The sequence below is a fragment of the Scyliorhinus torazame genome, chromosome X, assembly GCF_047496885.1.
Source record: "Scyliorhinus torazame isolate Kashiwa2021f chromosome X, sScyTor2.1, whole genome shotgun sequence".
Taxonomy (NCBI): domain Eukaryota; kingdom Metazoa; phylum Chordata; class Chondrichthyes; order Carcharhiniformes; family Scyliorhinidae; genus Scyliorhinus; species Scyliorhinus torazame.
This window is the reverse complement of record NC_092738.1, coordinates 30,757,988-30,782,764: the sequence shown is the minus strand read 5'-3', so window position 1 is coordinate 30,782,764 and position 24,777 is coordinate 30,757,988. Positions and strand designations below refer to the sequence as shown.

Here is a 24,777-nt window from a genome sequence, read left to right as displayed (position 1 = left end):
TCACAGCAGAGACAAATCATGCCCTCAGTGGATGCAAAGCTTCACTTTCCAGCAGAAATGATTGATTTATCAGGAGCAGGAACCCTTCCGTGCAAGAGTTATTTACATGCTAGGTATACCAAATAAGCCACATTGGACAGGGGACAGTTTGAAGGGAACGAGAACTCTCAGGAAACCTCTTTAAATACAAAGTTCAGTCACTCCATACCCAAAATGGAGCTAAAAAAGGTCAGAAAGCAGAAACAATTTGGAGCCAAGTACAAGGTAAACCCAAAGTCACCTAGAATCAGAACCTTACCTCAGCTTAGCATTGCAGTGGCTACAGCGGAAGCACACATTGTGAAATATCTGTTGGTTTGCAACAAGACGCTCCATTGGATAGACAGTCTTTTGGCAGGTGACACACGACTCTCTGGCTGGAAGCTGAAATTTCTAAGAGTCAAAAAAAAAAAGGAGTGGGCTCATTGGTCACTTTCTGAACACTGCATGGATAGCAAGACATTCTCAAATGTGACAAAACATTAGGATTAACCAACACCAATGCATATATTTAAACACATTTTTATTCAAAAACAATCATGGTGAGAAAACTGGCCTGAGAAAGAAAGTCCACGACTGGAGGCAAGTATTCCTGCAAATCGGGTCACTTCAGTTGTTTGTGAATTCAGCTTAGCAAGTTTTCAATGCTTTCTCCAAACATTTTCCCCCAATATCAGCAACTATTGTTCAAACTCAGTTAACAGCATGTAGAGTGGGAAGAGGAGAAACAAGCCAACTTTTTTTAAAAAAATCTCTGGACCAGTGAGTGTCCAGGATAAGAAGTGATGCCCTTTCAAGGCCTAAAGTAGAGCTCCAATTTGGCATCCTTCCATCCAAGTAAAGATGGACATGCAAACAAATCCATTTCAGATGGGCCGTCTTTATATGGCGCACCTTTGCTGATGGTTGAAGAGGCCAATGCTCGAGAGGCGGGTTCTGTCGCACATGAAGTTACCACGGTGGGTTGTCTTCAGCTTGGGCGTCTGTTGCCAAGCCACTGGCCAATGTATAATGTTAATGATTTAAATTGGTCAGTTTGAAAAATATCAATCATGCATTAAAATATATGACCTCAATTGGACATTTGGAGGGGGGGGGGGGGGGGGGGGGGGAGGTGGAAAATAGAGGGGGGCGGGGGTAAGGTGGGGGAAAATAGACAAAAAAGTAGGAAAGTAGGAAACTGAAAAAATAAAAATGTAGCCCTTGCAAGACCTCCAACCCTTAAAAAGAGCAGCATTGGCAGACACCTTGCACTGGGTCACCCACATGCCATTGAGCAGTGTGTCACCCCTTGGGACTTTAACTTCTTGATACAAATGCAAACCTTGCACAGTTGATGGTAATCTTCCTCTCCCTTCCCAAGGGTAACACAGACTCAAAGCTCAATCAAAAATCAAAGGACTTTAGTTAATTCTGCTCAGAGGAATTGTATATTTTAAGAGTGAATCGTGGTCAGGCGTCGGTTTCGCGCAGGTCATGTAAACAAGCATAAGGAATAATTTTTATTTTTTTTTAAAAAGAGCAAACAGAACCTCATATCGGAGACAGAGGAATGCAGAGAGAGAAAAGGGATACTTCAGGAACAGGAAGTAGAAGCTGAAAAATAGGCAAAGAAATAGGATTAAACAGCAATGTACTAAACAACACAATGTCATAAAGGTTATACTACCATGTTTAATCGCATTGAAGCAGTCTATTGTTCCAGGGATTAGACATTCTTCAAATGTTTCTTACTCTGATTATTGAAAGCCAAATTTTGTTTTAATAAATTTAGAGTACCCAGTTCTTTTTTTTTTAAATTAAGGGGCAATTTAGCGTGGCCAATACACCTATCCTGCACATCTTTGGGTTGTGGGGGTGAAACCCACGCTAACACGGGAAAGTGTGCAAACTCCACACGGATCGAACCTGGGACCTCGGCGCAACGAGGCAGCAATGCTAACCACTGCGCCACCGTGCTGCCCCAAAAGCCAAATTTTAAGGGCGGCATGCTGGCGCAGTGGTTAGCACTGCTGCCTTACAGGGCAGCATGTGGCGCAGTGGTTAGCACTGGGACTACGGTGCCGAGGACCCGGGTTCGAATCCCGGCCCATGTGGAGTTTGCACATTCTCCCCGTGTTTGCGTGTGTTTCACCCCCACAACCCAAAGATGTGCAGGGTAGGTGGATTGGCCACAAGAAATTGCCCCTTAATTGGAAAAAAAAAATCAGGCACTTTAAATTTTTTTTTAAAAAGCCAAAGTTTAACTTCTCCAAAAAATGATTCTGTACATTTGAAGTTCTGGACTTTTAAAAAGCCGAAAATATACAGAATATTTTAAAATACAAAACATTGGCAGTGTTCTCTAAATTTGGGTTGTAGTCTGGTATGGAATTTCCCCTTTAAGAAAGTAGCCTACTTTGGTGTATATGAAGTTACTCAATCCTCTAAAGGATACTCAATCTGTTTGGACCTTCTCTAGGACACAGCTAATTCCACTTTCTTGCAGATCAACTGGAGCCACAGATGCAACAATGAGCTCATCAGACCTTGTAACCATAGCACCCGCTGCCCGAGAAAGGATCTACACTGCCAGCCACCTGCTGTGCGAATAGATACTAGCTGCTTTCATGCTGGAGCTGTCTGTTTAGATTGTGGAGAAGCAGCATCCAGTCGTGGGGCCTTTATTTAATGCAACTCCCTTATCCTGATGATAAGCTTGGGAGACTTAAAATGCCGTCTGTTGGTCTAGTACCGAGATAAGAGATTGAGTGGTGTAATGCAAACTCAAACAGGGGCCATAAAAGCAATGACACAGAGTAGACGTTCCCAGATTCAACCCCAGATCAGTTAAAACTAGCTTATCCATAGTATTACAAAAGGTTTCAGCACCCTAAACTTTGTAGACAGTGGCACAGGAGGGAAGGGAAAAGGAAAATAGTAATCAGAGGTATGGTTCACATTCTTGATCATATCTAGCAACACATCTTTGAAAGAGGGCATGGCAGCACGGTAGCACAGTGGTTAGCACTGTGGTTTCTCAGCGTCAGGGTCCCAGGTTTGATTCCTGACTTGGGTCACTGTCTGTGCGGAGTCTGCACGTTCTCCCAGTGTCTGCGTGGGTTTCCTCCGGGTGCTCCAGTTTCCTCCCACAGTCCAAAGACGTGCTTGTTAGGTGGACTGGCCATGATAAATTGCCCTTAAGTGTCCAAAAAGGTTAAGAGGGGTTATTGGGTTAGGGCAGAAGTGAGGGCTTAGTGGGTCGGTGCAGACTCGATGGGCCGAATGGCCTCCTTCTGCACTGTATATTCTCTGTTCAATGCGGACAGTTTGCAGTGTACCCCCACATGCTCGCTTTGTTTGTCACCCCGACAGGCACACACATTCAGAATGCCCATTTAGGAGTGAGTTACGGGAGTACTGTTGGAGTCCAAGAGTTATAGCACAGTCCGGGACAGCACTTTAAAGAGAGAATAACTGGACAAAATCCCCAGATTTCAAGTTGAGCATTACATACATGAATTCCCAAACAAGTCAATGACTGAGCAGATGGAAGAGAGATATTTACCTTAAAAGATTTGGCTGGACTACTTTGAATTTCCGTGGTTGATCTTGGTTGCTTTATACCCTGAACTGGAAGCTTTGGTGTCCCTCCTTCATTTTCCACATTAACTGGTCATTTAAAAAGATTAAAAGCATGAATTAAAGCCAAACAATCTACAAGCACTTATTTCAAATCAGTATTTTTAGTTGTTACGGCTGAGAAGAATTTGATTTTCTGTTTTAAGTTGAAACATGTCATTGGAATCACGACTGGCTGAAAGTGGATTTACACCTGCATATCTCCACACACAATATTCATTTTCAATAATTCTGCTGTGGAGATGCCACTGCAGGAGGCCACGTGGACCCGCTCATCCACTGGCGTTAGGGCAATTCTGGTGTGTGTCCTCATGGCTGGGAGGCGCAGATAGAAAATGCATGTGGTGGACATTTCGAATAAATGGGCTCACCTTGACAATCTACTTGTTTTTCAGAAGCAGAACTTTTCCAAGAGTTTGGGGTGGTCTCACTCACAGACCCCTGGGAAAATAATACAAGAACAATTATACTCACCAAGCTACATTCATCAACAGTCATGAAATCACTGATAATGAAACAGCATTAAAGGTTTTTGTTTGCGCACGAGTGTATTACTTTTTCCGAGTTACAAAGCCAGGGCTCAGAGTGTGGGCAGGGGTGAACCCCTCATCCAGCTCCTCGCCTGCTCTGCTGTAATTTTTCTTTGTTCTTTGAATCCAGTTCATGGTCCCCACAAGAGAGACTCGCACTAGTCATTAATATCTGGTCCCAACTGATGATGACGACTCAGTGGGGTGGAGGGAGGGAGGGAGGGAGAAAGAGCCACACTCGCATTTGTAAATTCATAAATTTGAACTTTCCAATCTGAACAATAGCCTGACCAGATCAATGAATCAGTCATCCATCCTTCCTCCCCCAAACCCTTTCATTCAGTTTAATCCCCAACGATCACCATCAGATGTAAATATTCAGGGTAAAAAGCCGAAAGTGAGAGCTACATTCAAAAAGACTGGCATAAAGCTGGAAACATAGTTAAATATGGTGGAACTAGCACGGTGGCGCAGCGGGTTAGCACTGCTGCCTCACGCGCCGAGGTCCCAGGTTCGATCCCGGCTCTGGGTCACTGTCCATGTGGAGTTTGTACATTCACCCCGTGTCTGCGTGGGTTTCACCCCCACAACCCAAAGATGTGCAGGCTCGGTGGATTGGCCACGCTAAATTGCCCCTTAATTGGAAATAATGAATTGGGTACTCTAAATTTTTTTTAAGGGAAAAAAAATAGTGGAACTGTAGTTATTTTTCAAAGTGAGAGAGTTGGAAAGTGCTTTAAAAAGTGAATGAAGCTGGAAAGGTCTGGGGATATTAATAAGAAATCTGAAGCTGCCAGGTCAGAATGATTCTCATCTAAATACAGGGAGATTCAAACTTATAAATCTCAATTTTGCAACAAAAGGTCACCTAAAAAGATGCTGTCTTTATATTAAACCAATGGATGCAACTAAACTAAATGACACATTTAAAGCGCCTGGGGTTTTGAGAGGTGGTTCGGTTAAACTGGATTATTTGAAATACAACCGCATACAATAGGGGCCGAATCATGTAATGACTCGTTTGTTGCTATTTTTCTAGACAAAAGCACAAAGATTATCTGGTTCCAGTCAACAATGATCTGGCTGCACAGATCATCTCTCAGCTGCATACTATTAGCATGTCAGGGAAGGGACCTGAACTATAATCCAATCAAACCATTCAGTGTGTGTGTGTGTGTGTGTGTGTGTGTGTGTGTGTGTGTGTGTGTGTGTGTGTGTGTGTGTGGGGGGGGGGGGGGGGGGCTCCTGTTGCAAAACCGATGCACTGGGACTCCACAGTTGTGTTGGATTTGGTGCAAATGTGCACACCCAAGATGCTTAATAGACATTTTACACTAGAGTGCATCTGTTACAAATGCTCAATGCTTTCTACATTACTCCATAATGTTAACCAGCTGACCAGTGAACGTATTACAATGCAAATAATAGGTCAATAAAAGTCAGGGAAAGTTGCCTTGCAGTCTCATTTCTTCACAAGAATCAGGGACACCAGCTTTAAAATGTTTTTATCAATTCACATAATTATAATAATCTTTATTACTGTCTCAAGTAGGCTTACATTAACACTGCAATGAAGTTACTGTGAAAATCCCCTCGTCGCCACATTCCGGCACCTGCTCAGGTACACCGAGGGAAAATTAAGAATGTCCAATTTACCTAACAAGCACGTCCTGAGGACCTGTGGGAGGAAACCGGAGCACCCGGAGGAAACCCACGCAGACACTGGGAGAACGTGCAGACGCTGCACAGACAGTGACCCAAGCCAGGAATCGAACCTGGGACCCTGGAGCTGTGAAGCAACGGTGCTAACCACTGTGCTACCGTGCATTGAGAAGGCCAGCGTCTATTGTTCATCCCCAATAGCCCTGTTGCAAACCACATATTTGCCACTAGAGCAGGCAGTTTTCAAAACATGGAGGGGTGATCGATTACATGTATTTGGGTCTGGGTCTCAGATGGACAAAGTATTATCTATAGCCTTTACTCCTCACAAGAAGCTTGCAAAGTTATCAAGAAAGGAATTAATGTAGCTCCTTTCTTGGCCTTAGGACACCCCAAGGCGCTTTGTACCAAATGAAGTGCTTCAAAAACGCAGTAGCCAGTTTGTGCACAGCAATGTGATAATGACCAGATAATCTGTTTTTTTGTGCTGCCAAGACAAGACACATGCAACACAGTGAATATCTCAACTCAAAAATACAGTTTTGAGTGATAAATACCATTTGAAGTTGATGCTGCAGAACCTGGGCGGACCAGCAGAGGGCAGTTGCTACAACAGCAACAGATAGACGATTCGCCGGCTTTGTTAATAATAAAAATCTTCATTGTCACAAGTAGGCTTACGTTAACACTATAATGAAGTTACTGTGAAAATCCCCTCGTCGCCACACTTGGCACCTACTCGTGTACACTGAGGGGAAAATTCAGAATGTCCAAATTACACAACAAGCATGTTGCGCTCTCCCTCAAGTGTAACGAGGCCAAAAACGAGAACCGCGCCAGGCGCCAAACAGTTTGTGATGCAACCGGCCCGCTCTCGTAGGCAAATTCGGAATCTCACCGTAGCCTGGCGAGAAACCAATTATCACCACTTAAGCCCCATTTCCTTTTCTTCTTTGTACCCAATTTTCTTTTCCAATTAAGGGGCAATTTAGCGCGGCCAATCCACCTACCCTGCACATCTTTGGGTTGTGGGGGCGAGACCCACGCAAACACTGGGAGAATGTGCAAACTCCACACAGTGACCCAGGGCCGGGAATGAGCGCAGGTCCTCGGCGCCGTGATGCAGCAGTGCTAACCACTGTGCCACCCTTTAAGCCCCATTTCTATACAATTAACGAGAGCTACCTCATGTCCAACGGCCTCCCATCTTTCAGCGGCCTCTGCAGCAAGTGTTCACGCTGCCGCCAATTAGTACTCCTTTTGAAAAACGTGAACCTGGTGGAAGGGCTTCTGTGGGGAGCCGAGGAGATTAGTATCCATTTTTGATCACAGGCAAGGAGCCCGGGGGCACTGGGCTTGCTGCCCCTGCTCGGCGGAGCTGTGGGGACCCTCCGAAAGGCCGCTCACAGCACCACCATGCCAATCCCTGGATCATGTACACCCATTCCGGGAGCAACCCTTGACCCTGCCAGTCTGCCCCAACAACCACCCATAACCCCCAGTGACTGCCAAGGCCTCTGGCTGCACGGCTGACACCAATAGGGATTTGGCAATCGTGGTTAAATGAGCACTTCACACAACCCAAGTGGATCCCCATGTGTGGGCAGGCCATGCAGCATGTGGGAGTCATTGCCTAGCATCCCAATCAAACCGTGATACCTGGACACTGTGGGAGGTAACGCCACACATGCAGCAGCCAACATCCATACACCCAGGGGCTGGGACACAGCTCCGTGCACATGTCCACAGCTGGAGGGTGGGAGAGTGCCACGGGGAGGGTACCATCATCAGATCCAGGTGACATTACGAGCAGGTGTCCAGGGCACAGAGTCTGGGGTCCATTAAGGGGCTCGCTGCGGCTGGGTATGCGTAGGCAGGGCGTTCCGGGTTGGGGGAAATGGAGGGTCTCGGGTTGGGAGTCACCGCTGTTTGTCAGTCTCACCCTCTCTCCCAATTTGCTACGGCAGGGGTTTTGGACCCAGCAGAACTAGGCCTAGTGGTGCTGCTTGTAGGCTGGCCGGCCAGACGCTGGAGAAGGCGACAGCAGCAGCGTCTGCAGATGCTCGAGGCAGCGGCCCACGAGCGGGACCCTGCTCCCACACCCAGAGGACCCGGCCACCCATCAGGCCAGGGAGGGACTCAGAGGGGGAGTCCCGCGATGGTCCAGGGTATACAGGCGGCGTTGGTCATTTGAACAGATGATGGACAGGGCGTACCACAGGAGACTCCGCCTCAACAAGGAGATGGTGCGGCACCTGTGACATGTCCTCGGGGACTTTGAACCACATGGAGGAGGAGGATACCCGCTCCTGGTGGCCGTCAAGGTCACGCAGCCCTGAACTTTTACGCCTCAGGATCATTCTGGGACAAGCTGGGCCGAAGGGCCTGTTTCCACGCTGTAAACATCTGCGACTCTATTCCAGGGCTCGAGCAGGGACCTGTGTGGCATCTCTCACACCACAGCCCACAGGTGCATCCGACAGATCACAGGTGCCCTGTATGCTCAGGCAGAAAGCTGCATCGTCTTTGACATGGAGCAAGCCCAGCAAAATGCCCGGGTAGCAGGCTTCTCCGCCATCGCCAGGTGCCCCAGGTCCAGGGTGTCATAGATGCCGCACATGGTGTTTTGCGCTCACTGGGCCATCTGGGGGTGCCCTGTGTTAACAGAAAGGGGTTCCACTCCCTGAACATACAGCTCGTGTGCGACCACCGATGAAAATAATGCACGTGTGCACACGCTTCCCGGGGAGTGTGCACGGCAGATACATCCTGGGGCAGTCGGTCATCCTGCCCTTTCGAGGAGCACCTCCAGTATGGGTGGCTGGCAGCTAATGATGCCAGTACAGACCCGGTGACCGAAGTGGAGACCCGGTACAACGAGGCCCACGTGGCCACCCGGGCTGTGATCAAGCAGTGCATCGGACTCCTCAAGATCCGGTTCCGATGCCTTGACCGCTAAGGTGGTGCACTCCAGTACACCGCCCAGAGGATTGCCCGCTTTGTGGTGGTCTGTTACGTTCTCCATATCCCGCACAGCAGCGTGGCGACATGCGGGAGGTTGGTCACGAGGAACATGTGGCCACCTCCGAGGAGTAGAGGACGACAAGGATGATGAGGCGGTGCCAGACCAGCGGGGACTGGAGGAAGAGGCCGGGGAGGAACACGAGGAACCGTCCGGAGGCTGCAGGACAGGCGGTAGCGACGAGGGCCTGGCAAGCCCGAAGGGCCAAAGAGGCCCTCATACTCACCCAAATCACTTTGGATGTGGCCTGGACCGTCGTTCCCCCACTCCCATTTCCCTCCCTCCCAGGGTATGTGTCACATCAATCCAGGATGCTGGAACTGTGTCAGCACCGTTAGCGGGTCACTGTCGAGGGAAGGGGGTGAGGTTAACCCGCTGAAAGCTGAGCACCAGTGCTCCTCAAACAATTGCATAATCTGACCCCTGCCTGTCTGCTGAGTGCTTGCTCACACACCCCTCCCCCCAGGCGCACTTGTCGACGGCACATGCCCAGCCGTGCCATCCTGTCCTGTGTGCTGGCTGCGTGACGCAGCCACATCAGAGGGGTGGAACCCGGGGGAGCTGGTGGCCAACGTCGCCACTCCATGGGCTGGGTCCGGGTTGGCACCCAGCACCCCCTCCTCCCGGTTGGTGCCCATAGGGCCCTTGGGATGGAGGATCAGCTGGTTCGATCCCCAGCTGCCCCTGCATCATCTGGCTCTGCCAGCACTGGCGGCTCCCCATGGTTCACACCATGGTGTTGACACCCTCGGCGATGCTCCTCAGTGACTGGGCCATGCTCTGCAGTGCCCCGCAATGCCTACCTGCGATTGGGACAAGCTCCGCAGCACCTCGCCCATTCCCATTTGAGAGCGGGACATGTCCCGCAGAACCTCATCAAGGTCAGCCTGGTACTGGGTGACATCCCGCAGCGAGTCGGACATTCTGCCGAGACCCTCAGCCATGGCAGTCACCGACTGCGTGATGCCTTGGATACTTTCACTCATGGTGCCAACATCGTGCACCAGGCTCTCCACTGCGGTCGCCAGCCTAGCCGTGTTGGCCTCGCCGTGTTGGGGGGGTGGAAGGGGGTTGGGGCCCCATGGACAGTTGCTGGGTGGATGTTCCCGTGGGGGTGGAAACTCCCGTGGGGGTGGACAGGACAGGTCTCTGGGGAGAGGGCATTGGTGTCTACTCACTCGTGCGGCCTGGTGTAGATCATTGACCTTCTTCCTGCTGGCCACACTCCCGGCGCTCACAGCTGCCACCACCTCGTCCCAGGCAGCACTTGCTGCCCTGTGGCTAATCCTCTGGGACCCTCGGGGAAACACGACATCCCTCCTGGCCTCCCTAGGTCAGCCTCCCCAAATCTTGGGGCTGGTTTCCTCGCTCAGCCAGCTCGCAGCAATGGCGCCAAGTGCTGCTTAAGTTCTGCTCGACCTTGTTAGCGGGGAGCTGGTGAATCGGCTGGCGGGCCTTCATGTGCAGAGTTGAAGCCCGTGAGGCCTCGTTAAGTGGACCAACTAACGTTGAATAGCGTTGCCGGCCTCTCTGGGCCGAGTGCCGGGAAGCTCGTGGCAATTCCGGCTTGCTACCACACTCAAATCTTTTTGGAGAATTGCACCCGATGCATTTCCTTCCATAAAAAGGAGAAATAATCCACAACCACAACACTTCCAAATGAATTAATTCAATCCTCCCTCACACCAGCAAGTTTCCAATTCCAATATTTGTGCTCGAGTCAGAAACAGGTGCAAAAGACAAGGTTGCACATTTGGTGTCCACAAGGTAGAAGCATCAGTTAATCTCCAGTTACACTCGGGACATCAGAATAAAGCCAAACTGGTGGATTCTTGGAACTTGGGAATCAATTGTCGCCCGTAAAGCCAAAATAGGACCCAAAAACATACTTATTTATGTTCGCCCTACAATCAACACAAACATTCCAACTAAAGACTGCTTACGTACCTTCGGCGATTCCACATGACGGGGAGAGGTGCTGGTGAAAGATACTGGTGGCACGTTTTCTTTTTGCTCATTCCCATTGTCTGCATTTATTTCAAGGTCACTAGTGCTTATGTCAGACTACAACAGAAAGCATACATGATAAACATCAAGACAAAAGGAGAGAATGTCACAACAGCCTTGTTTAAACAGGGGCAGGATTATTTGTATAGTGGTTGAACTGCCAGCCGCTTTAAACTACAGAAGCGACTGGAATAGAATCAAAAGCTGCAAAACCCAGAGATCATACACAGGGGTTCAAAAAACGAACTCCAGTAAAAGCAACTAAAACAAGCAAAATCCCAATATCTGAAGTATGTTGTCAACATAATGTACTGAAGAAATGATGGAATTGCAAACAGGGGCAGCACGGTGTGCAGTGGTTAGCACTGCTACCTCACGGCGCCGAGGTCCCAGATTCGATCTCGGCTCTGGGTCACTGTCCGTGTGGAGTTTGCACATTCTCCCAGTGTTTGCGTGGGTTTCACCCCCACAACCCAAAGATGTGCAGGGTAGGTGGATTGGCCACGCTAAATTGTCCCTTAATTGGAAAAAATTATTGGGTACTCTAAATTTTTTTACAAAGAAATTGCAAACAGAACGGACATCTGCACTTGTTACAAAGCTACAACCCAACAGATCAGGAACAAATAGTTTGACAAAAGCTATCTGCTCCCAAAATTAAATTCAGTCTTACTTCCTGGTGCCTTTTCTATGCTTTATTGATTCAGCAATGTTATTTTTATTTGAAGAGGAAGGGGAAAAAATATAGGGCACATTTTAAAGAAAAAATGTTTATTTGTTATTCATTTTTCATATCTTACATGACTAAAGGGTGGCACGGTGACATAGCGGTTAGCACTGCTGCCTCACGGCGCCAGCTCACTGTCCCCGTGGAGTTTGCACATTCTCCCCACGTCTGCATGGGCTTCACTCCCAGAACCCAAAGATGTGCAAGGTAGGTGAATTGGCCACGCTAAATTGACCCTTAATTGGACAAACAAATAATTGGGTACTCTAAATTTATTTATTTTAATATATTTTACATGACTAACAAATACAATGGGGTCTTTGATTGGCCATTTCACCTCTCCGGCCTTCTCGCCACACTAACAGAACTTTCCTTTTGTTCTTTCCCACCTCCTCTGCCTTTTTTTCAGGAAAAATGTTATCCCTAATTCCAGTGTGGAATATCAAGAGGGAGAGCAGACTTGGGCTTGGCTTCAATACCCCTGCCTATGGTCAGACTACATGCAGACAAATGGATCAAGTTGCCCCACAGAAATGACCACTTTGTTGAGGAGTAGCGAGATGCGGAGCTGGATTACTGCTGGGAGTTGGTGCCTTTGTAAAAGAGAAAAATTGTGACAAACCCCCAGAATACTCACTAGCATCAATATTTTAAGAGCTACATTCGAGCCAATAGCCAACTCCACCCCAAATCCCTCCACCCCCAACCCACAAACAAAAAGGGGTAGCATTTAAGAAATACAACCAATAATTGATTACAGAGTTTTCCTTTACCTGTGGCAACTTCTTCGGATCTGGTACGTCTTCACTTTCCCACAGCTCTTTGGTGCTGATCATGTCTCCAGATGACATCTGCTCTTCCAAAGTCTAAGCATTTTTCAAGGCAACAGTTAGCAGTATTCCCTCTTGGATTTCAACTTCTATTTATATAGCACCTTAAACATAGTAAAACATCCAAGGCGTAGGCCTAATAAGGTGACATTGGGGCAAATGACCAAACCTTGGTCAAAGACATAGGTTTTAGGGAATTTGTAAAAAGAGAACTGGGAAGTAAAGAATCAGGTGGTAGGGAGGGTATTCCCGAGTGTGGAGCACAGGCAGGTGGAATGCATGGTAACCAATGGCAGAGCCGTTATGGTTGGCTGGACAGAGATTTCAGAGGGAAGAGGGCAGGATGAGATTTCAGATACAGAAGGATTTGAAAACAAGGATGAAAATGTTAAAAATCAAGATGCTGCTGTAGCAAGGAACAGTGTCGGTCAGTGAGCACAGGGATAATAGGGATGGGGACTTGCAATTAAGACAAGAGAAGCAGAGTTTTGGATGAGTTTTAAAAACCTAAAAAGATAAGACCAGGAAACTAGAGAAATTGTAGCTAGACTTAATTTCTCTAGCATCATTTGTGACCTCAGGACGTCCCAAAGCATTTCACGGTCAATGATGTACTTTTGTAGATCCTGTTGTAGAGAAATGCAACAGCCAATTTGCGCACAGCAAGCTTCTACAAAAGCAATCTGATGTTGGTTGAGGGATAAATGTCAGCCAGGATATCAGAAGAATTCCCCTGCTCTTCTAGTGCAGTGAGATTTTTTATGTCCATCCAAAAGAAGCAGACAGGGCCTTAGTTTCAACACTGCATTCAAAAATGGCACCTCCAATAGTGCAGTACACCCTCAGTGCTACACTGGAGTGACAACCTGGACCCGAGTGGGTTGAACTGACAATTTGTGACTCAGGAGGCAAGATACTACCCCACTGGGTCACGGCTGACACTTCAACCCGTTTTGATAACACACCGACTGTAAAATAAAACTGGTGCAAAATTCTATGGTATTGTCACAGCATAAATTAATTTTCGGTATAAATTCACGTACGGGCAGCACGGTGGCGCAGTGGGTTAGCCCTGCAGCCTCATGGCGCTGAGGTCCCAGGTTCGATCCCGGCTCTGGGTCACTATCCCGTGTGGAGTTTGCACATTCTCGCAGTGTTTGCGTCGGTTTCGCCCCCACAACCCAAAAGATGGGCAGGGTAGGTGGATTGGCCACGCTAAATTGTTCCTTAATGGGAAAAATGAATTGGGTACACTAAATTCATTTAAAAAAATAAATGCACGTACAAATGTGTGGAAATTCAAAGTGAATCAATTTTTTCTAGGAGACATTGAGCTGACCTGCCTGCTCAGGTACATGTAATGATCCGTTGCACTATCGAGGAGGAGGAAGTTCCACTGGGGTCCTGGTCAAACATTCCCTCAGCAAATAAGATTGGATAGTCTTTTGTGGGAACATGCCATGCACAAATTGCCTGCGATGTTTACCCACACAACACAAACAAATTTGTTGATTGTGAAGCGCTTTGGAATGAGCTGAGGATACAATGATATCTATTTAAAAGCAAGCTAGGTGTTTCTTTAAATGGTCAGGATGGCCACTGGCTCCAGCATGTCTAAATGTCCAGGAGATGGCTTTAGTCTTCCTCCACACAGTATTAACATATTAATTAAGCCAGGAAGACACTATGATGTGATCAACGCCTGCCTGTGGAACATTCAACCTGAAATGAGACTGTCAGAGGCACATTAACTCATTAATATGCACTCCAGCCACTCAAAACGGATGGATTATTGAAACATGTGACTGGGAGAAACAGAATGAAACGTGGAATCAGGATGAAATGGAACTAAAATTAAGGGCTGAAATGAGCTGTGTGACTGTTAGTGAAGACTTGCACTTTCTTCACTGCGGTTAATAGACGGTATCAGGTATTTTAATTTTACTGCTGTCGTTGTGAATAAATTGATGCGGTTCTGCTTGTTTCACATTTTTATAAGTTCATTAATTCAGATTGTGAGCTTAGTTTTGAGTTCTAAGAGACACAAGCAATCCTAGATTGAGAGAGTTCTAAAAGGTATTTGCTTTTGGAGGGTCAGGAAACCACAGGATTGCATCTTCTTGGAAGCCAGTAAGGATGGACAGCACAAGTGGATAGCACTGTGGCTTCACAGTGCCAGGTTTACTTCCCCGCTGGGTCACTGGCTGTGCGGAGTCTGCAAGTTCTCCCAGTGTCTGCGTGGGTTTCCTCCGGGTGCTCCGGTTTCCTCCCACAGTCCAAAGACATGCAGGTTAGGTCGATTGCCCTTAGTGACCAAAAAGGTTAGGAGGGGTTATTGGGTTACGGGATAGGGTGGAAGTGAGGGCTTAAGTGGGTCGGTGCAGACTCGATGGGCCGAATGGCCTCCTTCTGCACTGTATGTTCTATGTATGATGGGCAACAGCAGATAGAAAAGCTACATTTGTTTGCCACCAGTGGGATTTAAGAAAATAAAACTAGTTCAAGATTTTCTTTTTGAAAATACTGTAATTCAGATTATTTTATAGCCAACAAACAATATAAGCAGCACAATGGCAGGAAGAGATGCCAAGATACAAGTGTTTAAAAGACAGGAATGAGGAATCCTGAAACAAACAGGATTCCGGTGTGAAGTACATAGATCAGTTAGCAACATTTGGTGAAGGTGCAAATGTGCAGAAAGAGAATACAAGATCAAAGGGAGAAAGACTGGATGAAAAAGACAGTAGCAGTGAGGTGGGGAGATGGTAAAAGAGTGCTTGATCTGGCATTGGTAGGCAGAGTACCTAATGGGCAAGCACACAGCCCACAAAACTGTTCAAATTATTTGAAAAATACTTTCCACAAAGTCAAAGAAAGAGTGTGTAATTGTGTATACAAAAAATAAGCATTAGAAACACAAGGTGGAAGGGGCAAACTGCTGAGTAATTGGACGTTGAGAGATTAGCGAGTTAGGGTTCTGCTGAGTGGATGCGAAAAGGAGCCTCCACCTAGTCATCTGGAAATGAATTGCAGGTAAATGTTACAACACAAATAAAATCTAGCAGATCTACCAGGGAGGACTCCAGACACAAAGTGTTTTAACCGTAATACAGTTGAAAGAAGAGGCAAAAAAATGTTGGTCCAAAAGAGATGATTGGCGCACAGTTGGGGAGTAATAGTGCTGCTGCAAGGCAAGGGCGTAGAGCAAATTGCGCTAACATATCTGGACAATGATGCAGTGCGTATCCAAATATCAATGAAGTCCAAGAAGCCATTGTAGCCAATGCAGTTAGAAAGGTTTGCGCCAATTGTTTTTCCAGAAAAAAAAAAGAATTGGCTGAGGTACTAACTCTTTGCTCCAGTTAGTCACAAAAATGAGGATGCAGGACCACCTTAACCAGTAGCGTCAGCCTGGTTTAGTTGGTATAATGTTCACTACTAAGTCAGGGGGTTATGGGTTCAGTCTGCACACTTGGCGAACACTCCGGTGAAGTACAGAGGGAGAGATGCATTCTCAAGAGATGCCAACTTTGGGATGAAACTTTAAACCAAGGTTCTGTTCCGCGACTCAAATTCCATGCAATTATTTAGAAAGCAAGGAATTATCCTGGTGCCCTGGCCAACATTAATTCAACCAACATCAGAAACACATTAACAGATGATTCACTGTGCAAGTTATTTGTGGCATATTGCTGTGCGCAAATTGGCTGCCGCATTTGCCTGCAAAATACAATAGCAACTACAGTTTCAAAGCAGTTGATTGGCTGTGAAATATTTAGATATCCAGAGGGCTTAAAATGCCACTGTTTAAATGCAAATTAATAACCTTGCGCCAGCTCATACTATCCTCAGACAAACAAGTAGTGTCAGTTTAATAGCATATTGACACATGTAGACACATGGCAAAGAGACGGAGATCAAAGCTGCTGTACCTCGTTTGCATACAGAGCGTGTGATATGAATAAACAGGATTCTCATCTTTCAAGTTAATTCACAGGCACCCAAGTGCGCAGTTCATGCACACTGTTGAAGGTGAAAGGGTAGGGGAGAGCAGCCTGGTTACAAATGCAATTATTCCTGCTACAGAGTGCGGGTATGCTTTTCAGCAATGGCATAAATGGATTCAGCTGCAATGTCTTCTTGCAAGTTTCTATTTTATGGTGAGAACAGGATTATCATTTTTAATAAAGCATTACAGTCAACTGCACTGCAGATGGAAATGTATTCAAAAACATGATTACTGTAGGAGATTGGATGCTGGTCTCCTTCTGTGATGCAGCAGCCTGGTATAATGCCATTCTGTTTTTCACTGATGTCTGTTCCTGCATATCTGCCAACTCCGTACCAACCTTAGATTCAGTTTTATCAGGGCTTGTTCCAGGCGAGGTATGGTCTGCATGAAGTGCAAACAGAGCCAGGTTCAACATTAATCAATAAATCTCCACATCAAAGCAAAAAAACACCCTTTAAAATGCTAATACAATTGGTCTTCTAATATGGCACACTCTCTCTTCCCCTCCACCCCCCCCCCCCCCCCTCCCCACTTCTGTCAATATCAACCAGCGTAAAGGGAGAGTTGGCTCGACCCATCTAGCAATGACTTTAGCTCACATCAGATTTTGTAACAGTTGACCAAGCATGTCTCAATTTTCCCTCGAGTTGGTTACTCACTACTGACAGCTTTCCCTTTAGCAAGGGTAAGCATGGAACCAGCAGGAGCATCTGAATCTGCAAGTTTCCAAAACAAAAAAGGAACATTCATTTTATTTCCCCAAAGTGATAAATCTCATACTGTATGAAATACATAACTTGCATTTACATAGCATCTTTTAACACAAGGGGTAAGGTGCGAAGAAACACTAGTGACTGCACTGGAAGCAAGATTGGACTACAAGCAGACAATAGAGAGTAGAGGAGAGGAAAGCATATGAAGCTCAACTCGGGAGATTGAAAGGGGCTAGAGGTTTTCCACCCTCTCCTCGGGGGCCAAACTACGACTCGCCCTCTATTGCGTTACACCTTGGGCCATCTGCCAATACGCTTCACCCCTGCTCAAAGGTCCACATCTCTGAAATTGAAATGCAATCTTAATGCAGTGAATGAGATGCATTGTGCTTCAGTGGCTATAAAATCAATCCATTTGCTGCGGCATTAGACTAGGTATAGCAGAGGATAGCTACAGAACAGCCTACTCCTGACCTCTAGCAGTAGAGTGAAGAGAGGTGGCAAAAAAGACAATATCTCTCAGGCCAAACTAGAAATTGTTTATTGCAACAAAGCACACAAGTGACGAGAAAAAAGCAATCCAATACTTAACTTTTATATGGTGTTGGAGTTCAAAACTCACTGCCATTTTCACCTGCCAAATTTCAAAAACTGCTTCCCGATTAGGGAAATAAAATGCTGCCCTTTCATTTGTGCAGTGCACAATCAGGAAGCAGCTTCCAGGCCCAGAAGTCAAGAGCTTTTGACTTACAAACTTTCAGACAGACCTACCAACTCCCAACTGGTGCCGAGGCAGCAGAGAGAACATCAAAAACAGCAGGGAGCTGATGTTGCATGTAGGCCGTGATATTACTGCACAAGTGGTGGATGGGGGGAGATATTGCTCCAGAAAGTTGCTTGGCCCTCCTTTAGTCAAAGTCGAGGTTGTAAAGCACACCTTGGTTCAAGGAGCTCCATCTCACCAGTGGCCTAACAATATAATTCATCTTGGTGGACTGTGAAACACATTTGGCCACCGCCTTAGGAGCTCAGAATACTGAATAGTCACTCAAGACAGATCAAAGATGCAAATGAAGTGTATGGAGCATGTCATTTCCGGGAAATGCGCGATACTGGAGACACTGCATTGACTGCACCACAGTTAGCAAATTAATCTCGTCTGTTTTCTTGCAGAAAGCCCGATTCCATTGTCATTTGTTCAAATCACAAATTATATGTTCGGAATTTGGGGGGAGGCGAGGTAGGTTGCAGTGGGGAACATGGCTGAAGAAAAGGGAACGCAAAGAGAAAGAGGCTGGAAAATAAAACTAAAGGCAGGCTTCATATATTTGTTCTCGTTATAGGCCTAAATCCCAGTTTTAAACGTGCATCTATATCCACAATTTCGACACATCCAGCCACAACAGTTCAGAATGCATGGTTTACAGTTTGTGGATGATGTCCAATTGAAGGTTTAACAGACAGATGTTGGTGATCACTCCATATTCTCAGTGAGAGTTCCAAGAGGCAAGATTAATTGCAAAGGAGAAGAAGTCTCATTTCCCCAACACTTCACCTAATCAGAACATTGAAAGGGATGAAATGAGTGAAACTAATTTAGAATTTAAACCCTCCCAAATTGCATATACCTCTCTTCTCGTCACCATCATGCAGCACCTGCACCATCCACCGACAGAGGTGAGGATCCATTGCCCCTTCACCCAGGTGGCCTGTTTGAAGTGAGTTGTTCATGTCAGACAAAATGAACCTTCCCTCTCAGTGACCACATGTCCATTCTCTCACAGGATCTCCATCTGATGGGGCCGGGCCATCCAGAGTCTTTCCCATACTTGCCACCCAAGAAAACACCTCGGAGGAAAGAGGAGACCATCATCGAGGAGTCAGAGCTGTCCCTCCCCGCCCTCCACTGACGCAGAGACACACCTCGGTGGGTGACAATAGTGGACAGGCTTCTGGGGCACAATCTGGTGAGCACCACACAGTTGCTGATGTGGAACATCCAGGGGAGTCAGCAGTCGGAGGTCTGCTGAATCGCAGGATTCAGATGGGTACCAGTCAGATGCCGAGCCTTTGGACAAGGTTATCATGCAGCTGATGCAGATGTTCGAACACGGCCGTGAGATTCAGGAGGGGATGTCAGCAACATTCCGACGAGTGAATAGTTGATTGGAGGAGTCCCAAAGGCTATGGGTGCAGGAGGTGCTGACAATCTGTGGCACCAAGGCCAACACTGCTCAGGTGGCGGCGGCAGTGGAAAGTCTGCAGCACGAGGTCAGCGTCTTCAGCGAGCGGTAATGTCCAAGACAGAGGGCCTCAACATCATGCCTCAGTCGCTAAGGGGTGTGTCTCAGACGCAGGTGGGCATTGCCGAGGCACTGCAGAGCATGGCCCAGTCACTGAGGAGCATCGCTGATGGCATCAACACCATGGTGCAGAAAAATGGAGAGGTGTTAGGACCAGCGGAGCCAGATGACAGAGGCCTCTAAGAGCTCACTCCAGCTGCATCTCCGTTCCATGGAGAACCAAAGGGCCCTACAGGCACCGTCAGGGAGGAGGAAGCACTGAAAGCCAACTCGGGACCTGCCACCAAGGAGACAATGGTGGTCTTCAGTTCAACGCCCCCCCCCCCCCTCAATCGGCACATCTCATAGGCAACGGGCAGAACAGAGTGGCTCAGCAATGCCAGTGACACTTAGTCAACTGGAGCACTCTGGCTCCAGGCCCTCCAGAAGACGTCCACCAAGGGCATCAAAGACCAGGATGCCTCCACCACCGAATGTGCATCCTAGGGACACACCTAGATGGAGCAGTAGACCACAAAAGGTAAAAAGTGAGTAGCATGGAGCCAGGGGTTTGGGGGGGGGGGGGGGGGGGGGTCACGGTAGCTAGGTGTAATGAAAATGTTCACATTTAAAATATATGTTAAACCGGATACATGAGACCTCTGTCATGCTAGCATTTTCACAGTGGGCCGGCTAGCATTTTCACAGTGGGCCGGCCTCTCTTCCCTACCCACCCCCCCCCCCCAGGCACAGTGGTACAAGATCAAATGCCCCCGATGCAGACCCCGTTCAGAGGATGGGTGTGAGCGTGCTGTCAGCAGAGAGACAGGAATCACACTATGGCAGAGATCGAGGGGCAATAGAGCTTACCTCACAGCGAGTGATCTTAACTCTCCTGCCTTGCATATTGACCCGCTGACAGTGCTGACATAGGCCCATCACATTGGGGTGATGCTGCACAGACCCTGGAGGGGGAAACAGGTTAGTTTGGGAGGGAGGGGGGGGGGGCTGACGGACGAAGCCTCGCCCCGTGAGAAATCAGGCGATGACGAGGGCCTCCCTGGTCCTCTGGCATGCCGGACCCTCCATCCTCCGGCTCCTCCCCAGTCTCATGCATCATCCCCTCCTGGTCCACATCCTCCTCCTCAGACAAAGCCACATGTCCCTCTTCCTACAGTACATCGCCCCCGTTGTGGTGCCAGTTGTGCAGGGCACAGCAGTGCGCCACCAGAGCGGTCCAGGCATCAAAACCTCATTTTCAGCAGTCCGATGCACTGCTCAATGACAGCACGGGCGCCAACTCAGGTCTGGTTATATCAGGTCTCTGTGATATAACCAAGAACAGGGCTCAGACCTGGAAGTGCCTGGTAGGACAGACAGGCAGCGGCTTCAGTTGCCCCTGTTATAGGTCCCGGCACCACCCCATCCCCCACCCACCCAGTGCCCTCGTTCTGCACACCTAAAAATGGAAATGGCTACTCACCTCTCTCCGTTCCCCTCAGCAGCCATTGCGCCAGCTTCATGTTTTTAAAAAGGAATGTTAAACCATGCCCGCGGGATTTCTCACTGGGGAGCCGGTTAATTCCCAGGTGGCCGTTACATTCAACTTCAATCTCGCTAATGAGATGGAAACTGGTGCTAATTGGGGTCAATGATATTCATACCATATTTGGGAATGATCCAGAACGCTCCATCGGGAGCGCCTGGATTTTGGCCTTTCCTGCTATTCAACCGGTTCTGGATACATCTTGATACCATTTAATAGATGAAACAATTCCAAGTCACTAAGACTGAAAAACGTTTTTGTCACCAACACCTCCATCATTTCCTTAGCTCAGTTCTCTAAGCAGTACCTCCATAGTCGGTGCCTCAATGGAGAACTAGACAATCAGGTAAAAGCAAAATACTAGTTCTGTGGAAGGGTCATATGGACTCTTTTCTCTCCACCGATGCTACCAGGGCTGCTGAGTTTATTCAGTATTTTCTGTTTTTACTTCAGACATATTTTGAGCTTTATTTCCCAGTGACTTGTATTCCACGTTTTAACCAGATAATTCAACTTGGCGTGCTTCATTGACTGTAGCCCCAGTGTCTGGATACGTTCACGAGGACCATATTAAACTAAGTATGTGTTAGCAATTTAAATAAATTATATTGACTCTTTCCCCCCCCCCCCCCCCCCCAAAAAAAAAAAATCACCTAGTTTGATATGAGCCAGGAATTTGAGTCCTTTTCATTGGGCTTCTGCTTTCTCCTTCAATCAAAAGGACAAGAGCAGAATAGGGGTTGGCGTGTATTCTAGTTTTTTCTTTGTTTCTGAAATTTTACACCTCACTTGCCCCAGATTGTGCTTGGTTTAGATTGTTCATGCCAAATGTCATGAGAATGTCGCTTGAAGAAATGTTTGGTTGCTCATGATACTGCAGTGATGTCAGAGTGTGGGTGGAGCTCTGGCTCTGCTTTTTAGTTTCACTTTGAGAAAAGCTTGGGTGTGTCGGTGTCTTTTTGGTTTCGTTTTCAGTGTTGGAGCTGAAGCCAGACAAAGCAGGTGTACTGCTGTTCTCTCTGCCATGAAAAGACTATCTCTTGATCATTTGGTGAATTCAGAATTATAAATGTTCTGAGTAGTTACTTTAACCGGATGTGCTTCTGTTAAAGGTTATGTTTTTGTAAGTCTTCTGGATGTTAAAAGGACAGCGTACACATTAATTAGTGTTGTATTCTTTGGGGGTTGTATTTGAATTAATGGTTGCTAAGATGTTCACTGTAGGTTTTAAAAAGGTGAACTTGAATTCATAGAATAAACATTGTTTTAAAAAAATACTTTTCCATTTCTGCTGTACCACACCTGTAGAGTGGGCCGTGTGCTCCCCATACCACAATCTATTAAAGGTTGTGGGTCAGGTGAACTCCATGATACACTTTAGGGTTCTCTACACCCTGGCCCATAACACAAACTAGAGTGCCTTTGTCCCACCTTTTCCATGATGCAGTGTGTTTAGCACAGACACACTCCGAAAACATACATCTTCAAAACGAAGCCACAAAGACTTATTTAAAAAGATGACAAATTGCTACACCACAAAAAGCCAAAAGATGCCCGGCATCTGGCATACAATGTGACTCCTCCCCGAATTACTCTGTAATTACATTTTGACTCAAGTATTTTTTATGAAGTCTGACAGCATGCCAATGTGGCCTAGCATTAGGAATGCATTCATAGAAGATGGCGGCTTCTCCTCCCAAACAAACAGCACCAACAGCTCATTATTTTGGCTCACCCCTAGACTCTGATCAAAGAGATAGAAACTGGGCACTTTGCGCTCTCTCAGAATGTCACAATGTGAAAATGTGATAGAAATGTAGCTCGCAGTGGACTCATTTTCCATACTGCATTGAAGCAGCGCATCCCTCCTATCTGTTGCCAATACCCATGGGGGGGGGTTGGGCATTTGAAAAGAAATCACTGTGTGTAGGCCCATACATGTTAAATGGATGACTTCCTGTTTGTAGACTCCGAAATGAAATACAGACATCGAAAGCATCTATGTTTAGTTTTCATTCTTCAAAATCACCAGCCTGCTCAGTTGAAAAGCAGATGGGAGGATCTGACCAAAGTAGGCTGGGAAGAGTTATTTGTGAGGAATTCTACAGGAGAGCAGTGGGGAGGCATTCAAAAAGGAAACAGGGAGGGTACAGGCCCAACATGTTCCCTCTAGGGTGATAATAATAATCTTTGTCACAAGTGGGCTTACATTAACACTGCAATGAAGTTACTGTGAAAAGCCCCTAGTCGCCACATTTCGGCGCCTGTTCGGGTACACAGAGGGAGAATTCAGAACGTCCAATTCACCTAACAACATGTCTTTCGGGACTCGAGGGAGGAAAGCGGAGCACCTGGTGGAAACCCACGCAGACCCGGGGAGAACGTGCAGACCCCGCACAGACAGTGACCCAAGCCAGGAATCGAACCCGGGACTCTGGAGCTGTGAAGCAACAGCGCTAATCACTGTGCTACCGTACTGCCCATAGGAAGAAGTAACAAGCCCAGGGAAAAATGCTTGGCCAGAGATATTCAGGATTCGATAAGGAAAAGAGGTTTTTAACAATTACACGGGGAGCAAATCAGCAGAGGCATTAGTGGAGTACAGAGAGCGCAAGATGGAGCTTATGAAAACAATTAGATGAGGAAAGAGGGGATATGAGAAAGCTCTGGCTGGGAAGGTGGGGAAAAATCCCAAGATATTCTATAAATATATCCATGGGAAGAGGATAACCAGGGAAAGAATGGGGCCCAATCTGTGGGTGGAGCCAGAGGACATTGGTCGGCTGTTGAACGGATATTTCACATCGGTCTTCACCCAAGTGAATGAGGAAGTAGGTATGGAACTCAGGGAGGGGGCGGAACAGTGGCGGTGATTAGCACTGCTGCCTCACAGCGCCGAGGACCTGGGTTCGATCCAGAGTTTGCGCATTCTCCCCCAGTCTGCGTGGGTCCCACCCCCACAACCCAAAGATGTGCAAGGTAGGCGGATTGACCACACTAAATTGCCCCATAATTGGAAAAGAAAAGAATTGGGTACTCGAGATTGAGGCTCTTGACCAAATTGACTTGGAGTGACAAAGTATTGGAGGTTTTGGCGGACTTCAAAGTGGACAAATCTCCAGATCTGGGTGAATTGTGTCCCAGGCTGCTGAGGGAAGAGAGGGAGGAGATTGCAGGGGCTCTGACCCAAAATTTGAATTCCTCTGGCCATGGGAGAAGTGCCAGAGGAGTGGAGAACAGCTAATGTGGTCCCATTATTTCTGAAAGGCTATAGAGATAAGCCAGGGTACTACAGACCAGTGAGTCTTAGTGGTCGGGAAGCTATTGGCAGAAAATTCTGATGGAGAGAATCTATCTCCACTTGGAGAGGCAAGGTTTGATCAGGGATAGTCAGCATGGCTTTGGTCGGAGGGAGATCATGCCTAGCTAATTTGATTGAATTTTTGAGGAGGTCACCAAGTGTGTATTTGAGGGTAGTGCAGCTGATGTAGTTTATATGGATTTCAGCAAAGCCTTTAACAACATCCCACATGGGAGACTTACAAAAGGCAGCAAATGAACATGGAATATTGTTAATATAAATTCGTGGCAAGTAGCAGTGGTTAGCACTGTTGCTTCACAGCGCCAGGGTCCCAGGTTCGATTCCCGCTTGAATCACTGTCTGTGCAGAGTCTGCACGTTCTCCCAGTGTCTGCGTGGGTTTCCTCCGGGTGCTCCGGTTTCCTCCCAAAAGTCCCGAAAGACGTGCTTGTTAGGTGAATTTGGCATTCTGAATTCTCCCTCAGT

At 47.2% G+C, this 24,777-nt stretch overlaps 1 protein-coding gene across 8 annotated transcripts in view; it reads right to left on the bottom strand.

Annotated features, from left to right (window-relative positions):
- Positions 1-24,777, bottom strand: part of lima1a (LIM domain and actin binding 1a) — a 164,380-nt gene that overhangs the window by 6,833 nt on the left and 132,770 nt on the right. For all 8 annotated transcript variants that reach the window (XM_072493968.1, XM_072493966.1, XM_072493970.1 and 5 more), the window contains 6 exons: positions 16,680-16,831; positions 12,382-12,474; positions 10,822-10,938; positions 4,032-4,101; positions 3,587-3,690; positions 299-432 (listed from right to left, as the gene is read on the bottom strand). In XM_072493968.1, the coding sequence (XP_072350069.1) occupies positions 299-432; positions 3,587-3,690; positions 4,032-4,101; positions 10,822-10,938; positions 12,382-12,474; positions 16,680-16,831 (670 nt within the window). The remainder of the gene's footprint in view (positions 1-298; positions 433-3,586; positions 3,691-4,031; positions 4,102-10,821; positions 10,939-12,381; positions 12,475-16,679; positions 16,832-24,777) is intronic.